The 27,048-nt window shown below is 36.1% G+C and overlaps 1 protein-coding gene across 7 annotated transcripts in view; it reads right to left on the reverse strand.

The window, feature by feature from the left end:
- Positions 1 to 1,231: 1,231 nt before the first annotated feature.
- Positions 1,232 to 27,048, reverse strand: part of TMCO3 (transmembrane and coiled-coil domains 3) — a 35,314-nt gene continuing 9,497 nt past the window's right edge. For 4 of the 7 annotated variants that reach the window (XM_082051764.1, XM_082051761.1, XM_082051763.1 and 1 more), the window contains 10 exons: positions 24,437 to 24,628; positions 22,937 to 23,065; positions 21,048 to 21,140; positions 19,966 to 20,152; positions 18,909 to 19,026; positions 18,150 to 18,345; positions 11,941 to 12,091; positions 5,716 to 5,795; positions 5,062 to 5,211; positions 1,232 to 3,283 (listed from right to left, as the gene is read on the reverse strand). In XM_082051764.1, the coding sequence (XP_081907890.1) occupies positions 3,170 to 3,283; positions 5,062 to 5,211; positions 5,716 to 5,795; positions 11,941 to 12,091; positions 18,150 to 18,345; positions 18,909 to 19,026; positions 19,966 to 20,152; positions 21,048 to 21,140; positions 22,937 to 23,065; positions 24,437 to 24,628 (1,410 nt within the window). In that variant the 3' untranslated portion in view covers positions 1,232 to 3,169. Of the gene's footprint in view, positions 3,284 to 5,061; positions 5,212 to 5,715; positions 5,796 to 11,940; positions 12,092 to 15,037; positions 17,602 to 18,149; positions 18,346 to 18,908; positions 19,027 to 19,965; positions 20,153 to 21,047; positions 21,141 to 22,936; positions 23,066 to 24,436; positions 24,629 to 27,048 lie in introns of those variants that run through there. The other 3 variants (XM_082051765.1, XR_014183965.1, XM_082051766.1) reach the window with 3 other exon arrangements.

Raw genomic sequence — 27,048 nt, forward strand, 5'->3', positions numbered from 1 at the left:
AGGGAAGTGACTCACAAAGGATAAGCACAGCCCACACTAAAAGCTTTTAAACTGTTTTGGTTCCTTCACCCTCAAGAGAGAATGATGATCAAAAGGTAGTAATTAAGGGGTAACATGCAAGAGTTCCAGTTTTCAGAGAAAGCGCCATACAAAACAAGCAACCAGTTACACCCACCTCCCAAACAAACCAACCCTAAAAAAAACCCAAAACAAACCAGGTATGCTGAATGAGTTGCTACTCAAGCACAGAGCAGACCCTTTCTTTCCACTCCCACAAGTTCAGTTTCACCACAGAAATATCCTCTCATCACTTACCCAGTTTCTGCCCTGTATCAGCTTTTCTGTATTCAAGTGATGCTGATCATTAGATAAATGAATGAGATAGAACCACTACCCAACAAGCTAAAACAAAAATTTCCAGAAAAGATCACCTATTCTTCTACAAACCTTCAACAAATCATTTCAGGGTTTCCAGATCTCTGCTTGACAGAGAAGGAGAATATTCCAGAGTACAAGGTTCCTGAAAAGCTGCAATTGTATCTAAGGAGGCCAATTGTGAAATACTGTCCCCATTTTCTCTACAAGGATGACTGATCATTCAGGAATAAGGTCTATTGTTTCTATCTTAAGATTGTATCATCAGACATCATTTTGACATAGAATTATGCATTTGCATTTCAGAAAACATTTATATCTCAATATACCTCCAGATTTCTATGAGAAACACTTAAACATCCAATTGTAAACAACCTTATCATATGTCCAATAAGATTAGTAATTTGAACTTACATCCAATACTTGGGCAATCCAAGTCTATGTCAAAGAGGCACAGAACATTGATACTCAGATGAGGCTCCTGTTTCCCCAGCTCCCAGAAAGGCTGGCCAAGTTGTGACCGAGTCAAAATTGGGAAAGAAGAGACAGACATGAAGCAACCAGTAATCTAGCTAGATACTTGCTTTGCATTTTGGACATGGTACCAAAAGGACACTCCACCCAACTCCTCTAAAAGAGGAGGGGTTTTTTTTTCTTTCTTAAGAGACACAAACCATCAGTATTTCCTACTCCCCTCACTGGAATTTTCCAGAGAAGCACAGCTAGCCACAGCAATTTATTTGGACAAAAGGTTTACTCATCACAGCTGTAATACTTGTAATACTTTGTATAATAGTTACAAGGGATAACTAAGAAACGTAATGGAAACCAGACAGAGGTCTCTACCATGATCTATCATATATTTTTTTTTCTTTCCCCCCAAAATACAGGTGGTAAACCAGATGTGAGATAAGCATCTTTCAAAACCAAAATGAGGCATTCAGGAGAGAAGCTTGTATTTCAAGTAGAAACTATGAGCTAGGTCAGCAGGTAGAGTAAGATTGAAATATACCAACAAATCAGTTTTGAATTTATTTTCTGTTACAGACTCCTTTTATAATCAAACTATTTTATTCATAGGGCAGCTTTTTCCTCTGTATTTGTCACTGTTCCTCAATAACTCCTGAAGCCATTCAAGGAGAGGTGAAATTGAGATGCATTCCTGCAGCTTTTGTGAAGCATCAGTGCCTGGAGAGAAAGCCTCAAATCCAGTGAGCAAGAACTCAAATATGGTGAACCTTACCCTATCCTAACATTATGTACATGCTCCAGACTAATCCAGGCTGCATTTTGACAAGCCCAGCAGTTGTCAGAGAAAACACAGGAGGAAACTGAGGCTACTATGGTAGAGGAAAGAGGTATAAAGCACACAAATCCATCCAAAGCTGTGGTTTGGTACTTGGAGGACAGCTTTCATTTTAATTGGCAATTTAAACCTACATAACATGCATTTTTCTAATTTTTCAGTTTGTAGGTATCAAAGTTATTTCAGATGACAGTATAATACCAACCTAAGGTGTTAATATATCTTTTAATAGTATTGTCTTTAGCAGATAAACCTCAAGATTTTAAAATTGTTTGTCAGAGTAGACTACAGTCTGAGTTAGCTTTCTCTGTAACACTTAAGGAATGGGCTTTTACAATGCTTGTGCCACTACATAAAACGTTTTAAAGAACAAAACACATTTAAGATCACATTCAAAACACTGATTTTTAAAATATCATGATATTTTAAAGAGATTAACAATTTATTCAATGTAAACGCAACATACAAAGTTGTGGAGTTCCAAATACGCGTTCAGTCTGCCATTTCTTGTTTTGTGCAAATTAATTTACTTAATTTTGAAATCTAGTGTAGTATCAAATAACATCCAACCTCCAAAGTTACAGTACTGATGTTTTTCACATCTGCTTGAAATTAGACTTCCCAGTTTTACTAAATTTATTTTTGATTTAAAATAAAGAAAAAAATCCTGTAAACAATTACCATAACAGCAGTTAGCAACAAGAATGGGTGACAACTGTCAGTCTTCAAAATAACTTAAGTTATGCCCTTTCCTAACATCAACTTTTAGTCAAATATGTAAATAAATACAAGAACTAACACAAATAAAAGTTACCACTGTAGGAAAATACATTATATGCTGTAATTTGGAATAAAATACCATACAATATTGGCTGCATCATTTGGAATATGTACTTGACTGCTTAAAACAGTTTGATGCTAAACAGTTAAACCTTTTTTTTTTTGTGTAGAGGACTACACTTTTACTCACGGTTAGAAATGCGTCTTGTGATTAATTTTATACTAAAAAACTCCTAAATGTGAAAATGACTCAAGTCATTTAGTGAAAGAAGATACCATAGGCACCATAATATATATATTTTTTTCTTTTTAAACAAAATCTGGTGATGAACCAGCAGTAACAAAATAGGATGAAAATTAAAAGGCACATTCAGGCAAAAAATAATCAACACAGTTTGCATGATGCTATATTTAAAAAAAAATAATTTATGCTCTGAATAATCGATTGGATAAGAAACAAATATTCTGTCAGATTCTAATCTGTCAGAGAGAACATAATTTTGTAAAAGGTGTGCAATTCAAATTACATAATTACTTTTTAATGTTGAGTTTTGTTCTGTTTTAGGGTCAGTATAAGGCTTATGACCAAGTGCATGTTAAGAGGACTGACTACTCAAAACCTCTTGCTTTCTGAATGCATAGAAATCCAATGAGCAATGAAGATGTTCCTTGCAAGAAGATGTATTCTTGTACATGTGCAAGTTTTAATCAAGTACTTGAGCGTCTTTCAGGTCTTGGAACACATTTCATAATCGCAGCTCTCCACAGGGCAGGGGCAAGTAAAAGGCTTAGAGTTGTCACGCTCAGAATAAGAAGATAGACCTGAAAATTGGAAATAAAAGCTATTACTTCTCTTATATGGTAAACTAAAAAGTGCCTAGAATTCTGAGGAGATCAGATTTTTCTGTACAACATTTTCAGGAGACTTCACCTGTCTTCCCAGCCAACTATGCATATTTTTACATAATATGTTTTTACAAACAAGTGTATGCACAAATAATCTACTTGTCTGTTTACCTGGTTGGAAGAGAAGTACAAACCCAACACTCTGAACTTACAGAAAACAATTATTTACACGTATAGTTAAGAGGTCAGTTTTGATAGATCAAGGTCTGCTAAAAGGCCACATACTACTTTATTAAAAAAAACGCAAAAGTATTCTAGCTTAATGATACAATAGCAAAGTGCTATTGTGTTGTTTTAGACACTAAAAAAGCCAACAAAAATCCCTTTAATTTGTGCTGCACACCTCCTGAAATAAGTTCTTACCTACATATTCTGAAAGAGTCTTGCAAAACGGCAGGGGGAAATAGTTTTGAGGTCTCAAACGGAAGAATGACTGTTGAAAATTTCAGAGCTGTATAAACTTATGGAGTAGACAACCACGTGAGAGAGCTGCCACCAAAAAAAAAATGAAAGCCTAAAGGCCTCCAAGTGCAGTGGGTGGGCCCCTAAACTGGTTCTGTGATCACACATGGATACCTTGAAACTCTATACAAACATACAATATTTATAACTTCTAATTATATGCAGAAGTGAACATGAAAATGAATCACCTTTACCTATACAAATGAACAGCATTGTGTAAGTTTTTCACACATGCTTTATTTGGAATTGGTTCCAGCATTATACAGCTCACTTGCTCACACAATGAAAAGCTCAAAGCGACAGCAGAGTATTTTTGTGAGCAGAGATACAGAGGAGAAAGCAGCTAGCACTAGAAAACAAGGTCAGTTGTTCTGTCTCTATAGCCATAATTTGCTATTTTTTCAAGATGAAGTCTGCTTTGTGAAATTAAGTATTTCCACAGCTCCAATATCAAACTAAGCTTAAAGTTTCTTTCCTAGGGGATTTTTTCTATGACTACTGAAAAAGCTGGTTGTTTTTTCTGCAGAGGATTTAAAATTAACAAGCTTTGCAAGTAAAGATTACAAGTTTGTTTGCTTGTTTAAATATTAAGGCAATTTCCACTTGACCATATCCGCTCTCTGGTTCTTACTGACATCTCCATAGTCAAATGCTATAGAACAGAGGTGTCAAACTAATTTTTTTACTGTGGGGGCACATCAGCCTCGCAGTTGCCTTCAAAGGGCTGAATATAATTTTAGGACTGCATACATGTAAGAGTAGTTACATTTATGAAGTCCTAAAATTGCATTAGGCCCTTTGAAGCCTGGTGTGGCCCCTGGTTAAAATGAGTTTGACACACGTGCTAGAGACCCTCAGTTACTTCTTTCTATAGCTACATCAGGATCTTAAAAGCAAAGGCTTCTCAGTCTTAGTGACTTGGGTGCTATCTACAACTCACTGCTCAGTTAATAAAGAAGCTGTGAGAGCAGTTAAAGCAAAGCATTTATAATTAAGCTATTTACAAGTAAAACTTGCTATTTAAAATAATAAAGTGTGATATGAAACAAGTAAAAAATGGAACTAAGAACCCTGTCAGGGGGTGTCTCCATCTATGGGTTGATTGTACCTGTTAAAAGTTGAGGGATGCCACAAAATTTGAGTGTATTGGTATTTCAAATACACTGTAATACAAAACCCCGGTAAGTTACACAGGTGCAAAAAATGAAGTTGATAAGTACAGAAGAGCTCACCTCCCGAGATATGATCCCTGCTCTGCGTGCTCTGCTTCCCAGAACAAAAGAGAATTCACTGACTTGTGCCAGTCCTGCTGAGACAATCCACTTGATGTACTGGCTGGTCTTTGGAAGAATCAGAGAAAGCACAAGGACTGCCAAGACAAACTTTGAAAACATAGTGGGGTGGTTTTTTTTTGGTTGTTATACTTTTTTTCTTTTTTAAAATTAAAAAGTGCAATAGATGAAATAGTACAGTATTTGTAAGATACATAGCATCAAATACAATATTTCTGGACATAAAAATAAACTAGTGGAATTCTAAAGGTGCCTTCTGTAGTAATGTCAAGATACAAATGTACACCGCACAGTAAAAAATAGTATCTTGTTTACTATAATAAAAACACTTGATAACTTTGTTGCAAATCTCAAGCTAGACAGACATTTGTCCATGCATAACTTACTTTAAAAATTAAAAAATTTTCAATAGCCTAAGAATATTGTGTGAAACTGTATTCTAGTCAATAAGATCACTCCAAATACAGTTTTACAGCAAATATGTAATATTCAGTTATATCAGATGTTCAGTTCTTGCACAGAATTTTCATTAAGGCATGCAATACAAAGATTATTTTGACTATTAAAAAGATAAAAAGGAGAAAAAGAAAATACCTTCATTATGACCACAGACAACGTAAGGAATAGTAAGACTGTGAGTTCATATATTACAAATGTGGGGAAAACATGAAGTCCTAGGAGGAAAAAAACCAATATGTCAGTGTTTAAGGCGAATATCTTACTATGATAATTTTCTGAGTTAATAAGAGATTTAATTGCAAGACTGTATTTGCAAAACAAATAACCAAAAAGCCCTAACTTAACTACCAGCACTACTTACTTAATCCCTAAAGCACTTCCTGCATTATCCAATGATTCTTCCTTTGAAGGAGTTTAGCATAAACAATATTCCAAACTGAGTTAAATCATATACCACTGACACATGAGCACTTCCATTTATAAAGTTTTCTCTCTTCCAGAACAGTCAACAATCCAGAATCTCAACTGAAACACACCTCTAGTAAAAGCTATAAGAACACTGCAGGAAAACAACTCCATTGTGCTGCATAATGATTTTAACATACACTTTGCTATAATAGCTGTTTAACATTTTTGTATGACATAGTAATGAACTATCACTGTGGGACCGACATGACATTCAGTATTTGTATAGACTATAGCTAGGACAGAAAATGTAACTGTTTGGATCCCATGACCCTCACATGAGAACACTGGAAGTCACCTGAACTCACAGTCACTTAGACAGGAATCACATAAAGCCCAAACCCAACAGAATTATATAATAACACATTGCTATGATGGTGGTTGGTTTGAGTTCCCCTCTTGCGGGGGGGTGTAGTGTGCTGTCTTTTTTTTTTTTTTGTAATTTTTGTTAGGCAATTAAATGAAGCAAGGTAACAAGAACCATAAAGAGCACAGAAATTTGAAACTAAAGCCTGCTGATATTAAACATCAGAAGAAAGAAGTATTAGTTGGAGAATCCCTGGAATCACTGAGGAAAAATCTTAGTCATAGCTAAGTACATGTTTTCCTCTTAGGGTACAAGGAACTTGTACAGGTATAACGCAACTGTGTGTCTTTGGAAGCTCATTGCTTTTCCATAAAAGCTCTTAAAAAGAGGAACCAAAGTAGTGGTGGTGTTCCTGATAAATCCATAATAGTTGGCAGTTCTCCAACCCAGTTATTTCTGGTGAAGGACAGGAGTTTATCTTTCTAAAGTATAAGGCATTTAAATCAATGCTGTAACTTCTTATTTTAACACAAGTTTTCAATAATTTTCCTTGCCTCATAGCACTGCAGAGCCAGAACCGTAGAGAACTAAGAGTCAACTTCTCCGAGTGCACAAAAGCAGTTACTTACAGTAAGTGCAAGACATTTTTGTCCATATACACATTCCATTGTGGATAGAAACGTATTTCAATTACATCAGAGATTTTTATACAAGTGCTACCCAGTCAGTATGCACACACCCTGTTTTATTTCTCAATTTCCTTCCAGCTACTGAAGAACAAATGAAAAAGACTCCTTGCCCAGAGAGGTGGTAGATGTCCCATCCGTGGAGACATTCTAGGCCAGGCTGGACAGGGCTCTGAGCAACCTGATCTAGTTACAGATGTCCCTGCTCATTGCTGGGGGGTGGACTAGATGGCCTTTGACGGTCCCTTCCAACCCAAACTACTCTATGAATAAAGGGAGAGAGGCAGAACAAGAAAGACCATCACACCAAAAAAATAAACCCAAATGTGTGCACACATGCATGTGGAGGGGCAAGTAGCTTCTTTTTGCTGTGTATCACGTGCATATTTCTCATTCATTTTGAGGCTGGTCTCAGAAACATACATGAAAAGCAACTAGCGAAATCTAGCCTGTAACAATGTCATGCTTAATAAGAGGCCAGCTCCCACCAATCTCAAACTGAACATTTCAAATGGACGCTATAAATATAGCCTGGTGAATCTAACTTTTCTGTTCCAGAGGAGACAGGCAGTCTGAAGTTCATTTGGACATCATCCTGACATTGAGATAATTACCATATTCAAAAGAGCCGAGGCACACACTACCACAGATTTCTGTACTAATCCTGTGGAAGTGTCTGTAAGGTGAAGCACACCTAAACCTGTTATATACACTATTCTGAGTGAACAAATAAACATCTCAGCATGCCACCCACATTTTAGGAGAAATAAATCCCTCCATAGTGGATTTCATGGTCATTACAGACCCTTGCCCTAGATGCAAATTTGGAATAAGGCCACAAGTCATATCAGACTACTAGAGAAGCACATGAAGCCTTCCTGACAACAGGAATGCCATCAAAATATGAACTTCATAGACAGAAGGTGCATGAATATGGCATTTATTTCAGTGGTTTTAACCAGACTTTGTGACTAAGCTCAGGAGCCACTATGGACTTTTTCTCTAAAATGGAAGAAACACTTTCATCAAATTCAAGAACTTCAGAACCGTCATCAGGTAGCATGTGGCCTGTCACCAATAGCTAGGATGTCACTTAGGTACATTTTCACAGAGCTGAGCGTAAGCCACTGGACTTCAATTTTAATCAGTGTTCTGGAATAGCTGGAATGGAGGCCTGGGGATGAAGGTGACCTTGCATCAATGTCAAGCCAAAAAGCACAGTTCACTCCAGTAAATTGGTACGTGTTCTTCTACGGATGGGTACAAGCAAGATTTTGCACATTCTTTTTATAAGTACTTTTTTCTTAACAAGAAAACTCCTCCCTCACCCCCCCAGTTAGACAGATTCCACCAATCTGCTGGATGGCCACTAAACAGCAAGTGAAGATCCAAATGCAGTTATGACTACATCCTAGAAGCTCCAACATCAAGAAAAGGAACCTTAGAGATCCTTGATGGCAAACAAGATCACAGAAACCAGAACTCTCTTGGTCAAACTGGAGCCAGTAGAATTAATTCTGACACATTCTCAGGACAGGACATCACTTCGAAAAAAAAGAAAGACTATGAAGCATTGGGATGCTGTATCTACTAAGAGTCTTAATGAACCTAAGAGCAGAGCTAGTAAATGCAACAAATGCTGTGGGAAAAGCAAGATGTGCGGTTCCAGCCACCTGGATGATAAAGGAACAGCAGCAGCACTGACACTGTTGGCATCACCCATCTTCTGAAGAAAAAGACAAGACTGTTAAAGGGTTTTCAGCATCTTGCATTCAAGGTCCAACACTGACCACAATATTTACCCAGAAGGCAAATGTGGAGTCTGACAAGTGAGTACACCTGTACAGCACATTGAAGACACACAACTTTGTCAGTCAGCAGAAGTGATCTGCCTCCTCCTGATTGGTCCTGATGCCCAATTTCAAACTCCATACACCTTGTCAACTGACAGAAGATGGGAAATTGGAGCCTTTAAAAAAAAAAGTCAAACAGTCTATACAAAGATGCCGTCCATCTTTCTAACAAAATCAAATGATGCAGAGGTGGAAAGGAAGGATCTGAGTAGTAGGTTCCAAAACAGAAATGAAAAAGAAAGTTCTAAAAATGTGGCTCTAATGGATTGGTCCAGATGCTCTCTCAAAAATAATAGTGAGGACAGAGACTAACAGGAACTCTCTAACATCAGCAGAAAGCATAAATAGTCAGAAAACTTGAACACCACACACAGGCCTAAACAAATGTACAGATGAAGAGTAACTCAAAGTACAGCTGTTAATGCCTAACTGCAAAGGTGTATTATTCCCACAAATGCACCCATGCGCAAATTTGAAAGCAGCAGCATTACACAGGTCAAGCTAAGGGCAGGACCACTATTACAGATATTACGTGAACGAGTACTGTTCAGCTCAGCTTTCAGGAACCAAGAGGATTTCTGTAGTGAGAACAGAAAAGCAGGCACGTAAGACAAATAAAATAGGAACTAACTATTCCAAATGACATATATAGTCATTTTTCAATTAGGTGAATTTTTTATAGTTATTCCTTTATTCTAAAAGGAGCAGAAATTCTATTACTGCAATGGTGTACCATCCCACCTCAGGATCTGAAGTTTCTGCTCTCCACAACAGGGTGCTTGCTGCATATAGCAACAGGCCTTCTCTTAAAGGCAGGGGAGAAGACACTTCCCTGTGGCCTTAACATGATTTCACATCGTAAATGTCTATATATTTATAGATACATATCATTTGCATGTGTACATATGTAAGTAGAGAGCAAGCAATACGTCTTCTCCTACTAGACTCTCATAAAAAGTTGAAGAAATACTTTTTGTCCTAGTCAGGTTTTCCTTGCAACCTCAGATATCTGACTCCTTTTCAAAACCTACCTCCTTGCCACACCACAGGGCTACCTATTAACACAAAATTTTAAAGTAATTTAAAGTAGAGGGGGAAGGGTGGAATAATGTTTATTGGGGGGGAAGGAGGGTGTTTTTTGTAGGCTGTTTTTTGTTTTTGATTTTTTGGGGGGTGGTGTTGTTTGGCTTTTTTACAAGCAAGCATTGTCACGGTTTGTCAGAAGCCTATAACATAGCTCATTTTTCTGATTTTTACCTAACTTTCTTCTGAGGCAGGAATAACACACATTTTCTGTAAAATCATACAAACTTGCTAGGCAATTTTATTTTCTCTCCCTTCTTGCAATTATAATGGTAACAACAGTTTAAGATATTTTAATTCTGTAACAGAACTGCCAAAATAATTTTGTTACAGTATAAGGTAGGCTATATGGAACGTTGCCAGCATGCCAAATGAAGTCTTTTTATTTTCTTGTACTGTACCAAAGTTTTATCTCTAGTCTTAATTTATTCAGTCACAGGAGTGTAGGACAGTGTATTGTTCAGTCCCTTGTCAAACTGACTTTGGGCTTATAGTTACTTGTCGTGCTTTGTAACCCTCATAACACTACCTACTCCATCACCATCTTTACTAAAGCGCATAAGCAACTTACATGTGAGCATTTAGTAATTACTCATCCAACCTTGTCAGTCGTATGGGCCCAAGAGTTTTACCATAGCTCACCACTTTCTTTTAGTAAAAAATCAGTTACTCAAATAAATGTACCTATTACTAAGCAATCTGACTGGTCAGCACAAGCTATTATCATGGGCTGGGTGAAACAAAAATCAAGACTGTCAAGTATAACTATTTCCTTTTTATTTTGATAACCACCATAAATAGTTTTAGTTTCTGTTATGAAACAATGGGTATCAAACAGGTCTATGAAGAAAGGCATTAGATGACAGGACTTCACTATTATCTGAATAAAATATATGGAGATAAAAAGAACAATAGAAAAAATAAAACCAGAAGAAAAACTGAGGATGGTCTTAAGGGCTGGGGGAAACAAAACCAAAACAACACCACCACCACCATCACCACCACCACCCCCCAATCAATCCAAACCAAGAATTTCTGAGTAAGCATGGGTTGAAGGAGGTTGGATTTGTGCAACAGATCACATTCAACCCCCCTATTTTAGACCTTGCAATGCCCACAAAATAGGATGTGGATGTCCTATACAATCCACAGGGTAAGTGGTTTCTCTCAGAGCCTGTCTCCTCATTCACTGTCTCTAAGCACTTCAGTAACATGTTTCCCTTTCCTTTAAAAAAGAACATCTTGGGGCCTGCATGGGCAGCTAGAGAATGTAGCAGTTCAAAAATGAAGCTACCAATTGACCATAAATATTCTCAGAGTTAACTTGTTCTGGATAACAAGCATGATGGGTTCCTCTCCTGGTCTCAGGCATCAATGTTACATTTCAGTTGGCATTCAGGTAGTCTCCGAGATACATCTTGTTCAATTTTTTTTTTTTATCTCTGCATTGAGAACACACATATTTTCCTAACTAAAGAAACGCAATGCTATTAAAAAAAAAAAAAATCTGTATCCATTTTCATATTCTGCTTCTAAAGAAAACCAAGCCATAAGGACCTTACAACTGACTCAAAATAATAATTCAATTTTAATATAAAGTACAAATATATCCACTGTGAAGACACTTTTTAAAAAAAAGGCAGAAAACCCAAACCAAAAACATCTTTCTACCTTAAAATTTTTAGTTACATGTTTTAAATAGACCAGACAAGTTCAGAATTAACAATGAAAAACTGACATTTAAACAATAATTGAAAGTATAACATGGAAAGCGCTTATAAAAATGAACGTTATATTTGAAAATATTAGCAAAGTCAAACCAATACTGTGGTCAGTTAACATTTTAGGATCTCAACAAACAAAACAAATTATTTCCTCCCCCAGTTTGTAGACACCATTTTTTTTTCCTCCTCCCCCACATTTGTAGGTTAACACTATTTTTTGAGCGAGTTTTCTTAGAAGTTACCTATGGATGCAAAGAAAATGATGGCAAGAAAGTCACGTATTGGTTCAATACAGGACATAATCTCCTCAGTAACCATGTGACCCTGAGAAGAGATCAGAGCTCCGGCTAAGAAGCATCCCAGCTCCATTGAAACATCCAACAGCTCTGTGATCTGTCAAGGAATAACACAAAAATCTATTGCTGTTCTCTAGCCCCAAGTGACTTCATATACCGTTTCACAGTGAAATTATAAAACCGTACATTGCACTGAATGCAGTAAATTACTGTGTCTTCACGCAAGTTCAACAACAAATGGAATTCAGTGTATTTATTCGAGTGTTCTGTAGTATTGTATTTATACAAAAGACTCACAAAACCAGTTTCCCCACCATGTTACCTCTCTCCCCACAAAAACAAAAATAAATTCCTTCATATATGTTGTAAATGTTCTGTGTCAGTCTTAAGGATAGCATCTGATTTCACAAAAATGAGTAAGACTATAACACTTCAGAGGCAGGATTGCATAATACATTAAGGCTGTGAAATAAAGCAGTAAGAACAGCATCTTTTCTAGCTGTCAAACAAGGGGAAAAAAGTCAAAGCTTATAATTTGGGAAAATAGTCTCAATTTAGCAGAAGTCCAAGCATAAATTATGTTTTATTGTTGTAAATTAAATGTGCCTGTGTGCTTTACTGAATAGGGATGCATTTAAGCATGTGAAGTAAACTGCTGAAATGAAGCACGGTATCTGTTTTAAAGAATTCAGGCTGCTCTTCATTCTTTTTTATTATTTGAATATCCTACTAGAAGGAAGAGATGAAGCATGTAAAGCGACTGAACTCAAAACAAAGAAACTGCTTAAGGCAATGCTTAGAACATTAAAAAAAGCACACAGCACTTCTAGTCAGGATAAAGTATATTTTAAAAGAATTACTTTAAAACCATTCTGCTGCAGATGATCATCTTACTAAGAAAGGGCAATGCTATTAATATTAATAGAACATTTAAAACTGAAGACTGATTTCCATACTAATTTAGATAAAACAACAATACACCATAGTACATTTATGGACAACGTTCATCATATCTTGAATGGTGTTACACTCTAAGGTAAGAAGCTAAAACTCAAGTGACTTAAAATTAATGGAGGAGAGCAAAAGACACAATATACAAGTCTCTATGCCACCTAAAAATAAACACCAGACTTTTGTCTTTTGAAGTAACAATGTCTGAATGCTTGTCACATAACGCTATTTGTGCTAACAGTTTGTAATTTATTGCAAGACATCTAGGAAGATTAATTGGTTCTGTCAACTTTGCTGAACAAGCAAAACCAACAAAATAACATTATAATGTTACTCTCATTTTAAAATAAAATGAATTTCAGTGCTTTTCACCACAGTTTGAAATTATAAGAGGGAAGAAGGAAATATACATATATTAAAGGTTTTAAAATCACCAAAAGATGAAGAAGTAAAGGAAAACAGTAATGAATAGGAAAAATTTAAGTTCTTCTCAATCACACATTAGTTGTAAAAGTCACAACTTCTTGAGTATGATTAAGATCCAATATAGTATCTTCAAATAGTTGGAATTATTTTTACTATTCAGCTATAATCCCCCCACTTAAGTGTCTTCAGCTGTAACAGGGCTCCAGATCAAAACTTTTATAGCTAATATCTTAGGTATTCCCACATACACAGTTAGGTTACCTTGTAAGAAGGGATTTAGCATCCTGTATATCAGAATTGCATGATACTGTGCTGTTATGAGAATCGCTATTCAGGCATGGAGCAATTTAAGTAAGAAACATGCTTGTTCAGAAAGCATCAGACATGTCTGAAGCAAACTGTATGTCTGTCTGGGTTTGCTCCCACCACATAAAAACAAGCTGAGTATGAGGTAAGGACTTGAGGCAAATTTTGCTTGTCTGCTCTTTAGGTACTACGTAACTTCAGGTCATCAAAATCTATAGGTCACTCTACACACAGAAAGTGTGAGGTGGATGAGAGGGAAAAAAAATAACAAAAAATTAGGTTATTTTCTTGACCCCATCCCCTCTCCAGTCTGTTCTTTTGTCTTACACCTAGATTAATCCAGAGACTTCTTGTACTATTCCCATTCTGGTCTCTGGTTGTCCAGTACCATCACCAATATGTGGATACATTTCCCTCAATTAAATCTGTAGCATCAGGGTTTATTATATGTAACGTGTGCTTGCACACACACATACACTGGAGAAGGTTTGTTTTACTGGCAGGAAGGCATTCTCAGCAAAATTTCTTACATAAGCAAAATTTGGAAAGTATTTTGCATTTAGTATCCCCCCCCGCTTGTATCATTTTTAATGTTTTGCCTTTACCGAACAGGGCTGTAACAATAATCCTTGGGCTCTGCACTGTCTTTTTCTCAATTCCTACGTTACAGAAAGCTTTTTCGGTCAAAATTAGATGAAAAGTTCTGTCAATTTACATGGTTTTCCCAGTACAATTTAGTTTTCCGTTGTTTTCAAAGATCCCATTTTATTCTAATTCAGAGAGGATTTCTTTGCTTTCTCTAGAATATTGGGTATTTATGTTCAAATGTTCTACCATAGCAATAAATAAAATAAACATTACTGCTATAACATGTTCCAGATGAACTTCAACCATTTGTTCAGCAGTTGTCTTGCCTATATTCTCTAACAATGTGCATCTTATTGCTACTCTTTAATCATCGTAAAAGCTTAATGAGTGGGGTAAGCCAGTAAAATTAAAGACATGTCTGATGAAAATAAATGTATTAGAATTCCAAGCTTTAATAACTTAAATCTGCCCAAGAGTAAAGAGGTGAATTCTAAGCTTGCATTTTAAGTGAAGCCTTAACAGAAATGGAAACAATTTTTAGTGAGCCTTGTAAAAACAGCATCCCAACCATATTTTATTAAATAGTTAACCAGAATATTTGAGATTACAGTTCTTCTTTAATTTTCTCCATTTAATTGACAGAAAAGAGTTCCTAGGCAGGTTAGGAATCATTGAAAACCACTCTAAGCAAACAAGGAATGACGTTCCTAATACATTGCAGGGAAAAGTATGTACATTTTCCTATATAAAGTATAGCAATCATATAGCTATATTTTCTTTTTGGTATGTAAAGCAAGCTCACAATTTCCCTCTGTTTGCTGCAATCACTCCAGGTCAACCATAACACAGTCGAACTGGAAGCCACTTCCCCATCCCATATGGATGCACAGTCCTATAAACACGTAAATGTGACTGTTACCTTTCTTGTCAGGTCTGGTTTTACTTTTTTTCCCAATTCCTTAGTAACATTCAGCAGCTTGGTTTTAAAACAAAAAACCTGAGCACTGTCCTGCAGAGGCCTAATGCAGCAATTCATTATCAGGATAGCATTTAAAACCATTTTCCTTGTAATGTTTCTGTACATACAGAACATGAAAAAAAAGCAACACCACACCAGTGAACACTGTGGCTGACTTCTAACATGTTCTTTAGCTCACTGTGTTGCATATCTTGACCTAAAACTAACAGTTTGTCCATCAATACTAAACAGTCACATTTAAAACCATAAGCTATTCTGCTCTTTATGTTCAGATTCAGGAAAATAGTTTCCCCACTCCAAAACACAACTAAAACAAAACCAAACCACACCCACACAAAACAAAACCAGTTTCTGCATAAGTCAAAGCTTGAAAAGGAGTTGTGGAAAGCACAATAATGATCTACTGAACCGTTGTTACTGATGACAAGGTACATGACTGAAAGATACACAACTGTGTCTCAAAGTCAGCTAGACTTTGATAGGATTGGCACTTGACACAATCCCTGCCCTGATTTGTTGCATCTCTTTTAAGATTGTTTATCAAGAAGAGGTGTATTTAAGATCCTGTTTCAGATTTAATGATTTGCAATGGTATCCAAGGGAGCCAAGCAGTTCAGAAATGCTCAAAAGTCACTTCCATACATAAAGTTCCTCACCTGACAGGATAATCCTTACATCAAAATTGCTTACCCACACTACAATAAAAGAATCTCTTCTGTCCTATCTTCCCTCTTGTTTTCTCATACAGAATTTGCCCTTATTGGTAGAGAAATGGCAATTCTTGTTTAATTAGTCATGTGAGATGTTCAAACACAGGAAACAAGTAGCATGAATTAAGTTTATATACAATGTGCATGACATGTGCTAGTGTTAAAAATGAACCCCCAACACAGGATAAACTTAGGTGGACCCCAGAAATTCAGTCACCACTGAAGCATGTACCAAGTAACCGTATATATGGAGCAGGAACACCATATCATTCCCACCTCCTTTGCCATGTATTGGAAAGGATGTGGCCTGCAGAACAACTCACATACTACACAGAGAGCTAAAAATATTTTGTTTAAAAATGTTTTCTAAATGGAGCCAGAGAGTCATCTTTGGTTAAGGCCACTAAAATATGCACTCTCTGATTCCTGCTTCTACAAATTCAAAAGGTTTTTATAGAATTACATTAGTATAGAAAATTCTGCGTTTACAGATCATTATACAAACTCTGTCAATATTTAGGCTTGGTTTTCCAAGGAGAAAGATCTTTGCAGGAATCATGACAGTTTAATTGTTTTCCTACCTGAAACCCAAACTCCTTAATTTATCCTTTCTGAGTACATGCAGTATTTTTCTAATTAGATTGTCATCCCCCATCCCGTATTTTTATTCCTGACATAGTAGGGCATCTGTATCAATTAAGATTTGTTTTCCAGAAGGTTTATTGAGCCATTCAACTGGACAATCAAATACATTTTTTTGTTCTGTTTTTCATTATTGATTTTTAAGCCTGTGTTCAAACAACAACTTGTAGCATTACTATAATGAATGTATCGGTGTCAGTGAATATCAAGTATCTCAACTGGCTTACTAAGATGACATGCAGTATCCTTTGTACTGTTACCTTGGACACATTATTTATCAACTTTAAATTTTTTTTTTTTTTCCACTTAAAGTACACAAAATACTTGCTCCTTCACAAATGCTTCCCATACAGAAGAAGCTTTCTGTTTTTGCAGTACAAATCCAACACACTCAAACACACTCTCCCTCAGGTTTGTGTACACATATATATCCTGTGAAGTCACATGGACAAACTCCTTGTACATTTGATACATGATTTGGGTACAATATGCCCAATTCAATCAGATCAGTCTGTGTAGGCCATATTTTAATGAAAGTAGAACTGCTTCTAGATACCGTAATATTTTATGCAACTTTTGTGGTTTGGTTATGGTTGGTTTTAATTGAAATTGTTCTACAAATGTTATATCTGCTTGTTAGAAAGTAAAAAGGAGAAAGTAGTTTTGTTCCTTTCCTTATGAGATGGCACTCCTGTTTGGAATGTGAATAGCTGTTTAGAGGTATGGCATTTTTAACCTATATAATAGAAATCAACAAGTTGTAAAGCTATGCTCTTGCTAACTTCTTTCTTGACCTTCTTCCTGCAGGAAGTCAGCTTTCTCTATTGGACCTGTAATAATTCAGCAAATAGCCCTAGAAAAAAAGGCACAGGCACTTTTGGGGATAATTTTTGTCAGAACTCCTTAGAGGACATAACAAACTGCACTTCCAGGATGAGCTTCAAAGCCACAACATTATCAGCAATTGTCACATTCTGTTCTCCAGCAGAATAGTTTTTCAGAGGGCTGAAATGTGAGATAGAAACAAGTAGATTCAGAGAAAAATGAAATAAACCCAAAAGGGATTTCAAAACCTATGAACCTTAAGGCATTTCTCTACTTTCTCAACTTCATCCCAAACTGTTTATCTCTCACAGAAAAATAAAAGTATTTTATAATAAAAACCATGTTGAGAATTTGCTATTGAAAAGAAACTTCTGAGCAAATGTCACAATCAGCTATTATCAGTATCTCAAAACCCATCCTAAATTCTTTTTGAATGCATGAAGTAGCCCCAAATTAAAACTAGAATAATGATTCTTTAACTGGCTGTATTAGAAGTTGCCAGCAGAAGTTCAGCTCATTGACATGCACATTTTTTCTCTTGTTACTCATGTATTCTGTAACGCATGAATCATCCGTCCATTTGAGGTTTGTTTTAAAACATTTTAAAACCAAACAATTAACTACAGGGGTTCATGGATATGCAATAACAGTAAGTGTGATGGCTTTTGTGATACTGATGCAATAAACTACCACATGTATCGCAATGTTTTATTAATTTAAAATATTACCGTTAACATAAGGAAGATGAATGCAGTTATTCCTAGAATGAGGATTTCTTTATTCCCTTTGCTTTCTGCATGCAACTTGCGATAATACGGTCCTATGAGATAAGTCTTTATAACAAGACATATAAGAAAAACAGCAGCCAGAGAAAAGAGAATTTGGCCAATCAGTATCAGTATTCTCAGTATTTCCTTGAAAATGCTGCAAGAGAAGAACAAACAAAACATTTCTTTCAAGTGCTCTCATGCCTCCCAGCCAGTTCCCATTAAGTGAAAAGGTCTAATTCCGTGGATGTTCAAAACTGAGTAGCTACAGTAAGATGTTTAGATACATTAGTAAACAAGCTGAATACTAAATCTGCTAAATGCCCAGCAATTTCTTTTACAGACGAGAATTTACTTCCACGTTGATTCAAAAATATTTTTGATTGATCTTCATATTGTTGAGTCTGATGGCTTACCATCATATAGTCTGAGAAAAATATGTCTTGAGGGAATACAGTAACTGAAAAAATTTACTTATTTTTTACAGTAAAAAATTTTTCACTACAAATTTTAAGTACTGCACATGACTAAGGTAGCTAGAGCAGAAAGAATATCCTCATACAATATGACAAGAAGAAATAGTAAAGGGAACTCGCAGAACAGAGTGTGTATTTTTCCACACAATTGATATTAAATGTAGTGCTCTCATATTCATATTTGTAATCTACATACTAATTGGAAGGGGGTGAAAGATACATAAAATATATATATGTATTTTACCTGGAATACGTGCTCGCTCCTGCTTGAATAAGTGTAGGCATGACAGCTATAAATAAACCAAGCTGCACATCCTGCATCACCAACATGCCAAGTAGTACGCTACTGTAGTCAATATCCCCTGTACACCAACAAAGCAGTCGTGGAAACATTCATCAGAATATATGAATGATTGCAGTGCTCAGAAATCTAGAAATGTCTTCATCAAATGGAGGCTAGGTATAGTTTTTAATGGGGTGAGGTCATTCAAAGCATTCTGTTTTGTTTTTTTCCCCACCAGTAAATTAAAATACATATAAATAAAATAGAAATAGAAATAAAATGCGCATATGAAGCTTCTGTTACGCAATAAAAATACAGACTTTGCTTAGCAGTTAAGCACTAGATATGCATTTACTGGAACTCCTTTACTGAAAACACACATTCTTTAGAGTAGCAGACACATGTAAGAGCATGCATGTGTAAAATATACACTTTTAATTTACGCATTAGAACATGAACATTCTAGGAGGTGGAGAGAACTTTAATGCAGTATGTAATAAGGGAGGTTTAAATGGAAGAAAGCAGGATGGCAAAACTTTTGAAAGGAAACCTTTAGAAGTCTTTGAGAAGCTAGCAATATGGGACTTGAAGGTACTTATCTGAAGAGCTATTGGCTATGAAAGACTACCTGAACTGGTCTTGGTTTGCTGAGGAAGGATGTAAATTATTTAAGTTACCCTTTCTGCCCTGATGACAGACTGGCAATAATAGTCTAACCTGGCAACCTCTTAAAAAGCAGAAGGATTCCAGACCCTCCGTAAAGTAAATTCTTAACATGGAAAGTACTTATTAGGCTATACTTTCTCCGAAGAGGACTGGCTATGTAAATAACAGGTACACTTCATAACGAGAATATACACAACACTGGTCAGTGTTAAAGGACAATGGACAATTGCTTGAAAGCCAGAGCTAAGAGTGTGTTTTGTTTTAACTAGTTTCTCTCCTAATATTACAAAGTCAACTACTTTCAAATTTTATTGTAGATACTACAGTAGTCCATATTTAAAATCACACTTACCTTCTTTATCTCCTCGAACACTACCTGCAAGAAATCTTGACACCAATGGTGTGCTTGATAAAGACAAACAAGTGGAAATGAAGACACTTTGTGTTGGTCTGATTTGGAGCAAGTGTCCCCATAGTAAACCAAAGGCAATCATCAGAACTGTCATGTAGCAGGGTCCTTGCACAGATATTTTCCATACCTCAGGAAAAAAACAAGTTCTTGTGATAAAGTCTGGTAACACTTTTCTCACTGATAAGTTACAATGATTTTCAGCACAAATAAGCAGTTGAAGATGCATTATTTGGTTCTGCAGTGCTGAGCCACAGAAGTAACAGGGTGTCATCCTATACATCCTAAAACTCTGATGTTATTATGCCCAGTAGATAATATTCTAAGTCAGAAGGCTTAATACCAGGAATTAGGTAAATTTCCCAGAGCTTACAGACAAGTTAAGGGCCAAAATTCCAGTATGGGTTAAAATATATTAAAATCATCAAATGGAAAATAAGTTATTTGATGTGATTCCAGGGAGTGGGAAAAAAAAACCACACAACAAAACAGGATTGGTAAGAGACCATCATTAGTACGAGCAGCCCGCTCCACACTAGCGCACAAACAATTCTGCAGTAAGAATTTACATGCTACCATTTAGGAACCCTTGAATTACTGATTTTTATCTTTGACTTTAGACAGACTAGAAATAACAGATTAAGCTGAATGCTCAAAAATTTTAACACATTCCAATTAAAGCTCTTGCAGTCTCCTGAACTCAAAACTATCAGTTTAGAAACAAATCACACAATGCAACCCTTTACATACATACAGTCCTTACATATTTTGCAGCAGTATTTTCCACTACTAAAATTCCAGCTGGTTTGTGATATAACTTTTTTTTTTAATTAGAACCAAAAGAAACTTGTACATTTTTTCTGAATTCTGATGGCCATATCATGTAATATTCATATTTGTTTTTTCAAAAAAGTACAAAGTTACACCAGTATATTATCAGGGAAAACACAAAAATCTGAAAAGTAATTGATACCTTGAATGTCGGTAATTAAATCATGTTATGCACTGGTATTATATAAAAATACCTTTCTTAATCTTTCAGGAGAAAATTCCAGACCAACTAGGAAGAGAGTGAAGAATACACCAAACTCTCCTAACGTTTCCACCTGTACAATAGACTTGGGGGGGGAAAAAAAAAAAAAAAGAAAAAAAAAATCAACACAGCAGTCTACTTATAATACAAATTACAAGTCCACTTACAAAACAAATTGTTTCTCCTTGTGTCACTTGCTGGTCATACGGCTCCAGAAGTTCCCTCAGCATCTTTAGGGTTCAAATATTTTTCCCCATCACCTGGCTGCTACTAAATAATTTGGTTGGATAGTGCTAGTCACCCAAAATGCACACGTGCATTGATCTAGGTAAGCCTGCTTGGTTGTTGAAAATAAATAGGTTAAGTAAGTTACTTCTGGCCAGTTATTTTGTCTATTGGTATAAACATTCTGCTAGACTGCAGCTGCTGTTCAGCTCTCCATCCTGTAGACTCCATGCATCCATCTCCCAGACCAGTACAACTACCAGGCCTTTCCACTTTAGTGAGAAGGGTGCAACACCAAGAAAAGTGGTTTTCTTCCTTGTCCCAACAGAAAATACTAACATTTCTTTCCTATATATTTACAGTCCAGAAGAGGACAGGGTCCATCAGTCACAGAGAAGTGGAGATGGAAACTATCTTCCCTGCTAGATTAGAATCTGCCTGCCTCCTCAATTCCTCCAACATTCAACTTTTTTTATGAAATACAGAAGAGACAAAAGCATTAAGTACACACCAGAGACCCGTCAACATAAGTATGAACCAGATGAATATTGTTCAGTCACAACTCCACAAGAAACAGGCAGCTCATTAAGAAATGGTCTAAAGAAACCTGTCTTAGGTCTGTTCTGGCCACATCATCTTCCTCAGTTTAAGCCTCTGAAAATTCATTGTTGAATCTCTTTCAATGCCAAGCTTACAAACTGATTTCTCAGTCTAAGTTGTCAAGCTTCCCAGACCTTCTCAACTCAGAAGTTACGTATGACACAAAGGTTATTAGTTCATCTCAACTTTAGAATATGACATTTTGGAAGTGTAGTATTTGTAGCCTTCTCTTCCAATAAGAGATTGACAAAAATCTTACAATTTCTACTCATCCCTACTTACTTTTTAGCCCAACAGTCATTTTCAACAAAACTCCACATAAGAGCAGTGGTTGCAAAGACAGTTAAGTTCCAAGCAGCGATGTGGATATCAATGTAATAGACACATGTAACTTAACCAGACACTACCATGCAACCTTAACATGTGCCTGTTTTGCCTGCTGGCTAAACCATCTGTTAACGCACACCAGACCACTCATCAAAACGATATCTGGTTTGCGATATCTGGCCAACCACAGGCCACGGTTTTGCCCTGAGCTTGTAATCTGCGTACACGTGATGGAGCTAAAAAGGTTCAAGAGACTTCAGGAATGTGGGCAGGAGACTGGAAAAGAACTAGGGTGACTAAGATGGATAAAAGAGCTACAGAGATGAAAAATAACTCTCCAGGAAGCCAAGCTATGCCACTCAGGGGATTACTCTTTTTAAACATTTCCTCCACTGCCAACATCGACTTTTTGTAAGTTCCTGAATATTTGGTGTCACTTAAATAATTTTGCTCTCAAATGTGAGGCTTTATGATTAAAGACAAAAAGAAAAACAAATGAACATACCCCACAACACACAACCTTCATCTTTGGCTTTCAACAATTCCTTATATCGTGATTATAGATGAGAAAAAAATTGAAAACAAAGTTGATTCAAATACATACAATTTTAAAGGGCTCATTTGCAAGGTGCAGGTTTGGGGATTATTTTTTAAAATACATATTCTTTAAAAACTACTTCTGAAGTTTTCACCAAATGAAATCAGTCAAGAAGCAACTTGCACGCTTACCTTGATACTGTTTAGCCCTGATGGTCCTAAGAGTACTCCACAGATGATATACCCAAACATGGTTGGCAATCCTATTGTTGTGCACAGCCAGCCACATGGCAAGGACAACATCCCTATTGTCACAATATCCTAAATATGTAAGATTTACAAATGTATTAATATAAAGGACACACAAATTTATGATGAAATTGAAGACTACTATCTTTCAAAACATAAAGAGCACTGTAAAATTAAAAGTAGAATACTGCCTGTGAAAAGAAAACACAATTTCGGTAAACTAAACTGAACACTTTTGTTGTAGGGGTAAGCACTGCAGTTTTGCAGATGAAGCAGATGAGGTAAGTAATTGGTATCTTTGGGGACTTTTGATCCGTTTATTAAATATTTTCAGTACATTATAGGAAGTAGATAGTTTCCTGGGCAATTGTGGGGGAAATGACACTTTGCATTATCACAAAATGTTGAAACAGATCCATTCTGGTTTTGTGTCTTTTGGGGTTCTGTTTGTTTGTTTGTTTTTAAATCTCAATGCAGTTATTCTTCCTGAAGAACAAATACAATTTAAAAACATGACTATGTATTTTCCAGTGTGGGAATAGCAAGACATGTGGTTCCAGCCACTTGGATGATAAAGGATGATCAATACTAACATGACCATCCAGACAGTTAAAGAAGAAATAATACTAACATGAATAAAATCACAGCAATTAGTCAAAATATAAAGGGCCTTGGACAGGTTGTACTGAAGTATGTTTATCATAATTGTAAGGAGTGATACCATTCTCACAAGCCTGGGCTATCTCGGGCCAGAAAACTGCCCCCAGGTACATGTGACTTGTGAATGTTATTGAGCCTGGTCTGTGAATGAGTGGGAACGTGACTGAAACAGACACGTGTGCTGTGTTTGGAATAATAATTAATGAAAAAACATCCTATCTAACTTCTTAGTCCAGGCCCTACCTGTAAATCTGTAAATTGTGAATGGTTAACAAAGAGGGCCTCAGCCTGGCTCAGCTCTCTGCTCTGCCTGGCTCTGCACTCCCTCCTGAACATGACCTCTGCCCGTGTGTGTGTCTTTGCATCCCAGGGTGTGTCGTTCCTCATCGTCGAATTCCAGCATCCCTTTTTTCATCACAAGACATAAACATGGCGAATTCTCTCTAGTGACAACATGCAAGTGGTTTCTCAGGCACAGCAGTAGGTTGTTTTAACGCTGTGCAGTCCAAGAGAAGGAGTTCTGCCTCAAAGGTGGAACAAGTTATATACAATAAAACCAGAGAGGACCCATGCAGCATCATCATCAGTCTTGTGCAGACTATACTAGGAGTAGGGAACACACTGTCCTGATCACCAGTAGATGGGGGAATCATGAATGCTGGCGTAACTTTAGAGGGACAGATGCTGAAATTACATTCAATCCAATCAAACAGTACTGGCATACAGACTAGTGGGACTAAATATTACCAAAACGAATCACAAGAATGTCTCTAAAATTATTACCTTTATGAAATGATGATCAGCACGAGGAATGGTTGAATCTCTAGGCTTGGTAAGGATATACTGATTGTTCTGGGAATCAATAAGCATACTAAGACCTAAGTCATCCTCTACTTCTCTTTTTGAAGCATTTCTTTTGGAGTTGGCTTCATCTTCTTCCACCCTTAAAACAGCTTCAAAGTTAACACCTCTCACCTGTTTACAAAAAAAAAAAAAAGGGCAAATAACACAAAAACAAAAAAAGGGATCAATGAAGCATACAATAAAAAGGGCCAGACTATTACTTGTGCTTAAAGTTGCTGCAGAATTTGTTGACGCTGACAAATACACTGCAGTTTCTTCTTAGAGAAGTCTTTCAGTCTGTCTATCAAACTTGATGTCCATAACTGAAAAGGCTGTAATTTGCTTTACATTTTAAAAATGAGGCATTTTTCAGACCTCTTCAGCCAAGTTGTCCAACCAAAAAATAGAGACAGGGCTTCAAAGATGTAGAATTCCAATTCAGTATTTTCAATTCCATCTAATTTTTTTTTTTTTTTTGGTAAGAAGCTTCATCATATTTAAAGCACAAAAGGTCAGGCTGAACTGGAATGTTTTATTCCATTAAACAAAAACAATTAGAGATTGCAAAGTGGTATTTGGTTCACAAAAATCTGAAATAACGACTGCATTCCAAGTTAAGAAAATGTCCCTGTCCTGTAAATTCAAAGGAGAGAGAGTAAGTACTGTTTCTACCTAGCTCTGTCATCAGTGCTTGTAATTACAATGTGGAAGACACTAGGATGATTTCATTAATCACTGTATTGTAAATAATATAGCTTTTACCAATATTCAGAAACAGTTAAGGTTGTTAATTCTTTTAGACTCCAGTGAAGAGAGTAGGCTGTTGCTATTCCAATGACTGACAACAAAATATTCAACTTTTCTGAATTGCTGTATTTTGCCCCAAAAACCTCCCAATTTAATGAAGAAATGCATTCACACAAACCATCTATAACACAGACTCCTATTTTTCTTTGCTGATTTCTCAGCACATTTCCCCAAATTTTTCAGATAAATATTGCATTTTCAATATTTAACCTGCAATTTTTATCCTTTTCTTCCACTCCTTACATTTGCGTATGTGTATAATTAAATAAAACCTCTTATTGTAGGAATGATGTCTTCCCCTGTTTTTGTACATTATGTACATTATGATAGGGCTCTAAAGAACTGGAAGTGACTAAGAATCAGAGGGGGAAAAAAAGGGAACTTGAAACAAATTATGAAGTTTTCAGATTTATTTAGAAGCATAAAATAGCTGCTTCAAATGTCACCATTTTTAGCTATTGCAGTGAGAGGCTGATTACGATTTTATTTTTATGTATTATCAAAGTTGTCTTTTCACCCTTTCTTGCTCAAAACCTTTTTTTAATAGGTGTTTGCCTTTACTTCCCCTAGCTCTCCACTTACCACGCTATTTTGCATTCCTGAATGAAGTGTCCATTCCTAAGTCTAAGAGACCAAAACACATTTTCATGTTTTCAAAGAAATCAGGAGCTGCTGCATGCCACATACATGCAAACTATTCTCACAGTATTGGAGCAAAGAAGAAAGGCTTCCCTACAGTCAGCAAATATGAAAAACTGTTTCTAATCAGAATACACAGTAAGTGCCCAGTCCTACTGGTTTTGTCATCTTTGCTCCTGACCTCTCCCACAACCTCACTGCTACTCCAGGGATACCAAAACAGAGCTTACAGCTTACTGTTAAATGTTGGTTCTGCATTTAAAACATACTTTACGCTGACTTGCACATTGGAATTATTTCACTGTTCCATGCAGTGTCCCTATCTTGCAGATGACTATTATTCTAACTAAAAAAAAAAAAAATGCTAATAATAAGCAAACATCAGTATCTTATTGGGAATTTAATGTTATGACATCAGCAATAGTGTTCACTAAGTAAAATTATCTTATGAAATACATCAGCAATGAAGCATATACTTTGAATTTCTGGAACTTCAAGTTCATATAGAGTTTGTTATATATTCCTTTGCACTTGGTAGCTTGTGTGGCTGGAATCTAACCAAACTTCAAAACTAAAAAATGTATCAGAGGTCATATAAAAGCAATGCAATAGGATAAGTACCTTTCTCATCTAGTGGAGTTTACAGTCTAGGTCAGAAACAATACTAGGAAAAAAGGGAAGATGTCTATAAGATTAAGACAATTATGAAAAACAATCGGGGTTTTTTTATGTGTAATATATATATAAATCATACATTGTGTGGACATTATGGTGCATTTTTACTTTTACAAAAGAAGATGGAACTGACAAGAGACAGACTATGATAGAAGAGCAAGAGTAGATGGCACAAGCTGAGATGATCTTTTAAATATTAATAACTTGGAGGACATAACAAGAGAAAATAGTTATTTTCAGGATTTTATTTCTTGAAACAGAAATTCCTGAAAGCAGGTTGTACATAACAGAATATGATGTGCAAATACTCTTGTCTTCCATCAAGTGGGTTAGCTTAGATTCTTTTTTTTTTTTTTTTTTTACCCACTACACTTCTCAATTCAATTATGTTCTAATAGAAGCTTTTGTATCTTTATCAGATTACTGATGAT

This window comes from Streptopelia decaocto (assembly GCF_964273445.1).
Source record: "Streptopelia decaocto genome assembly, chromosome: 1".
NCBI lineage: Eukaryota > Metazoa > Chordata > Aves > Columbiformes > Columbidae > Streptopelia > Streptopelia decaocto.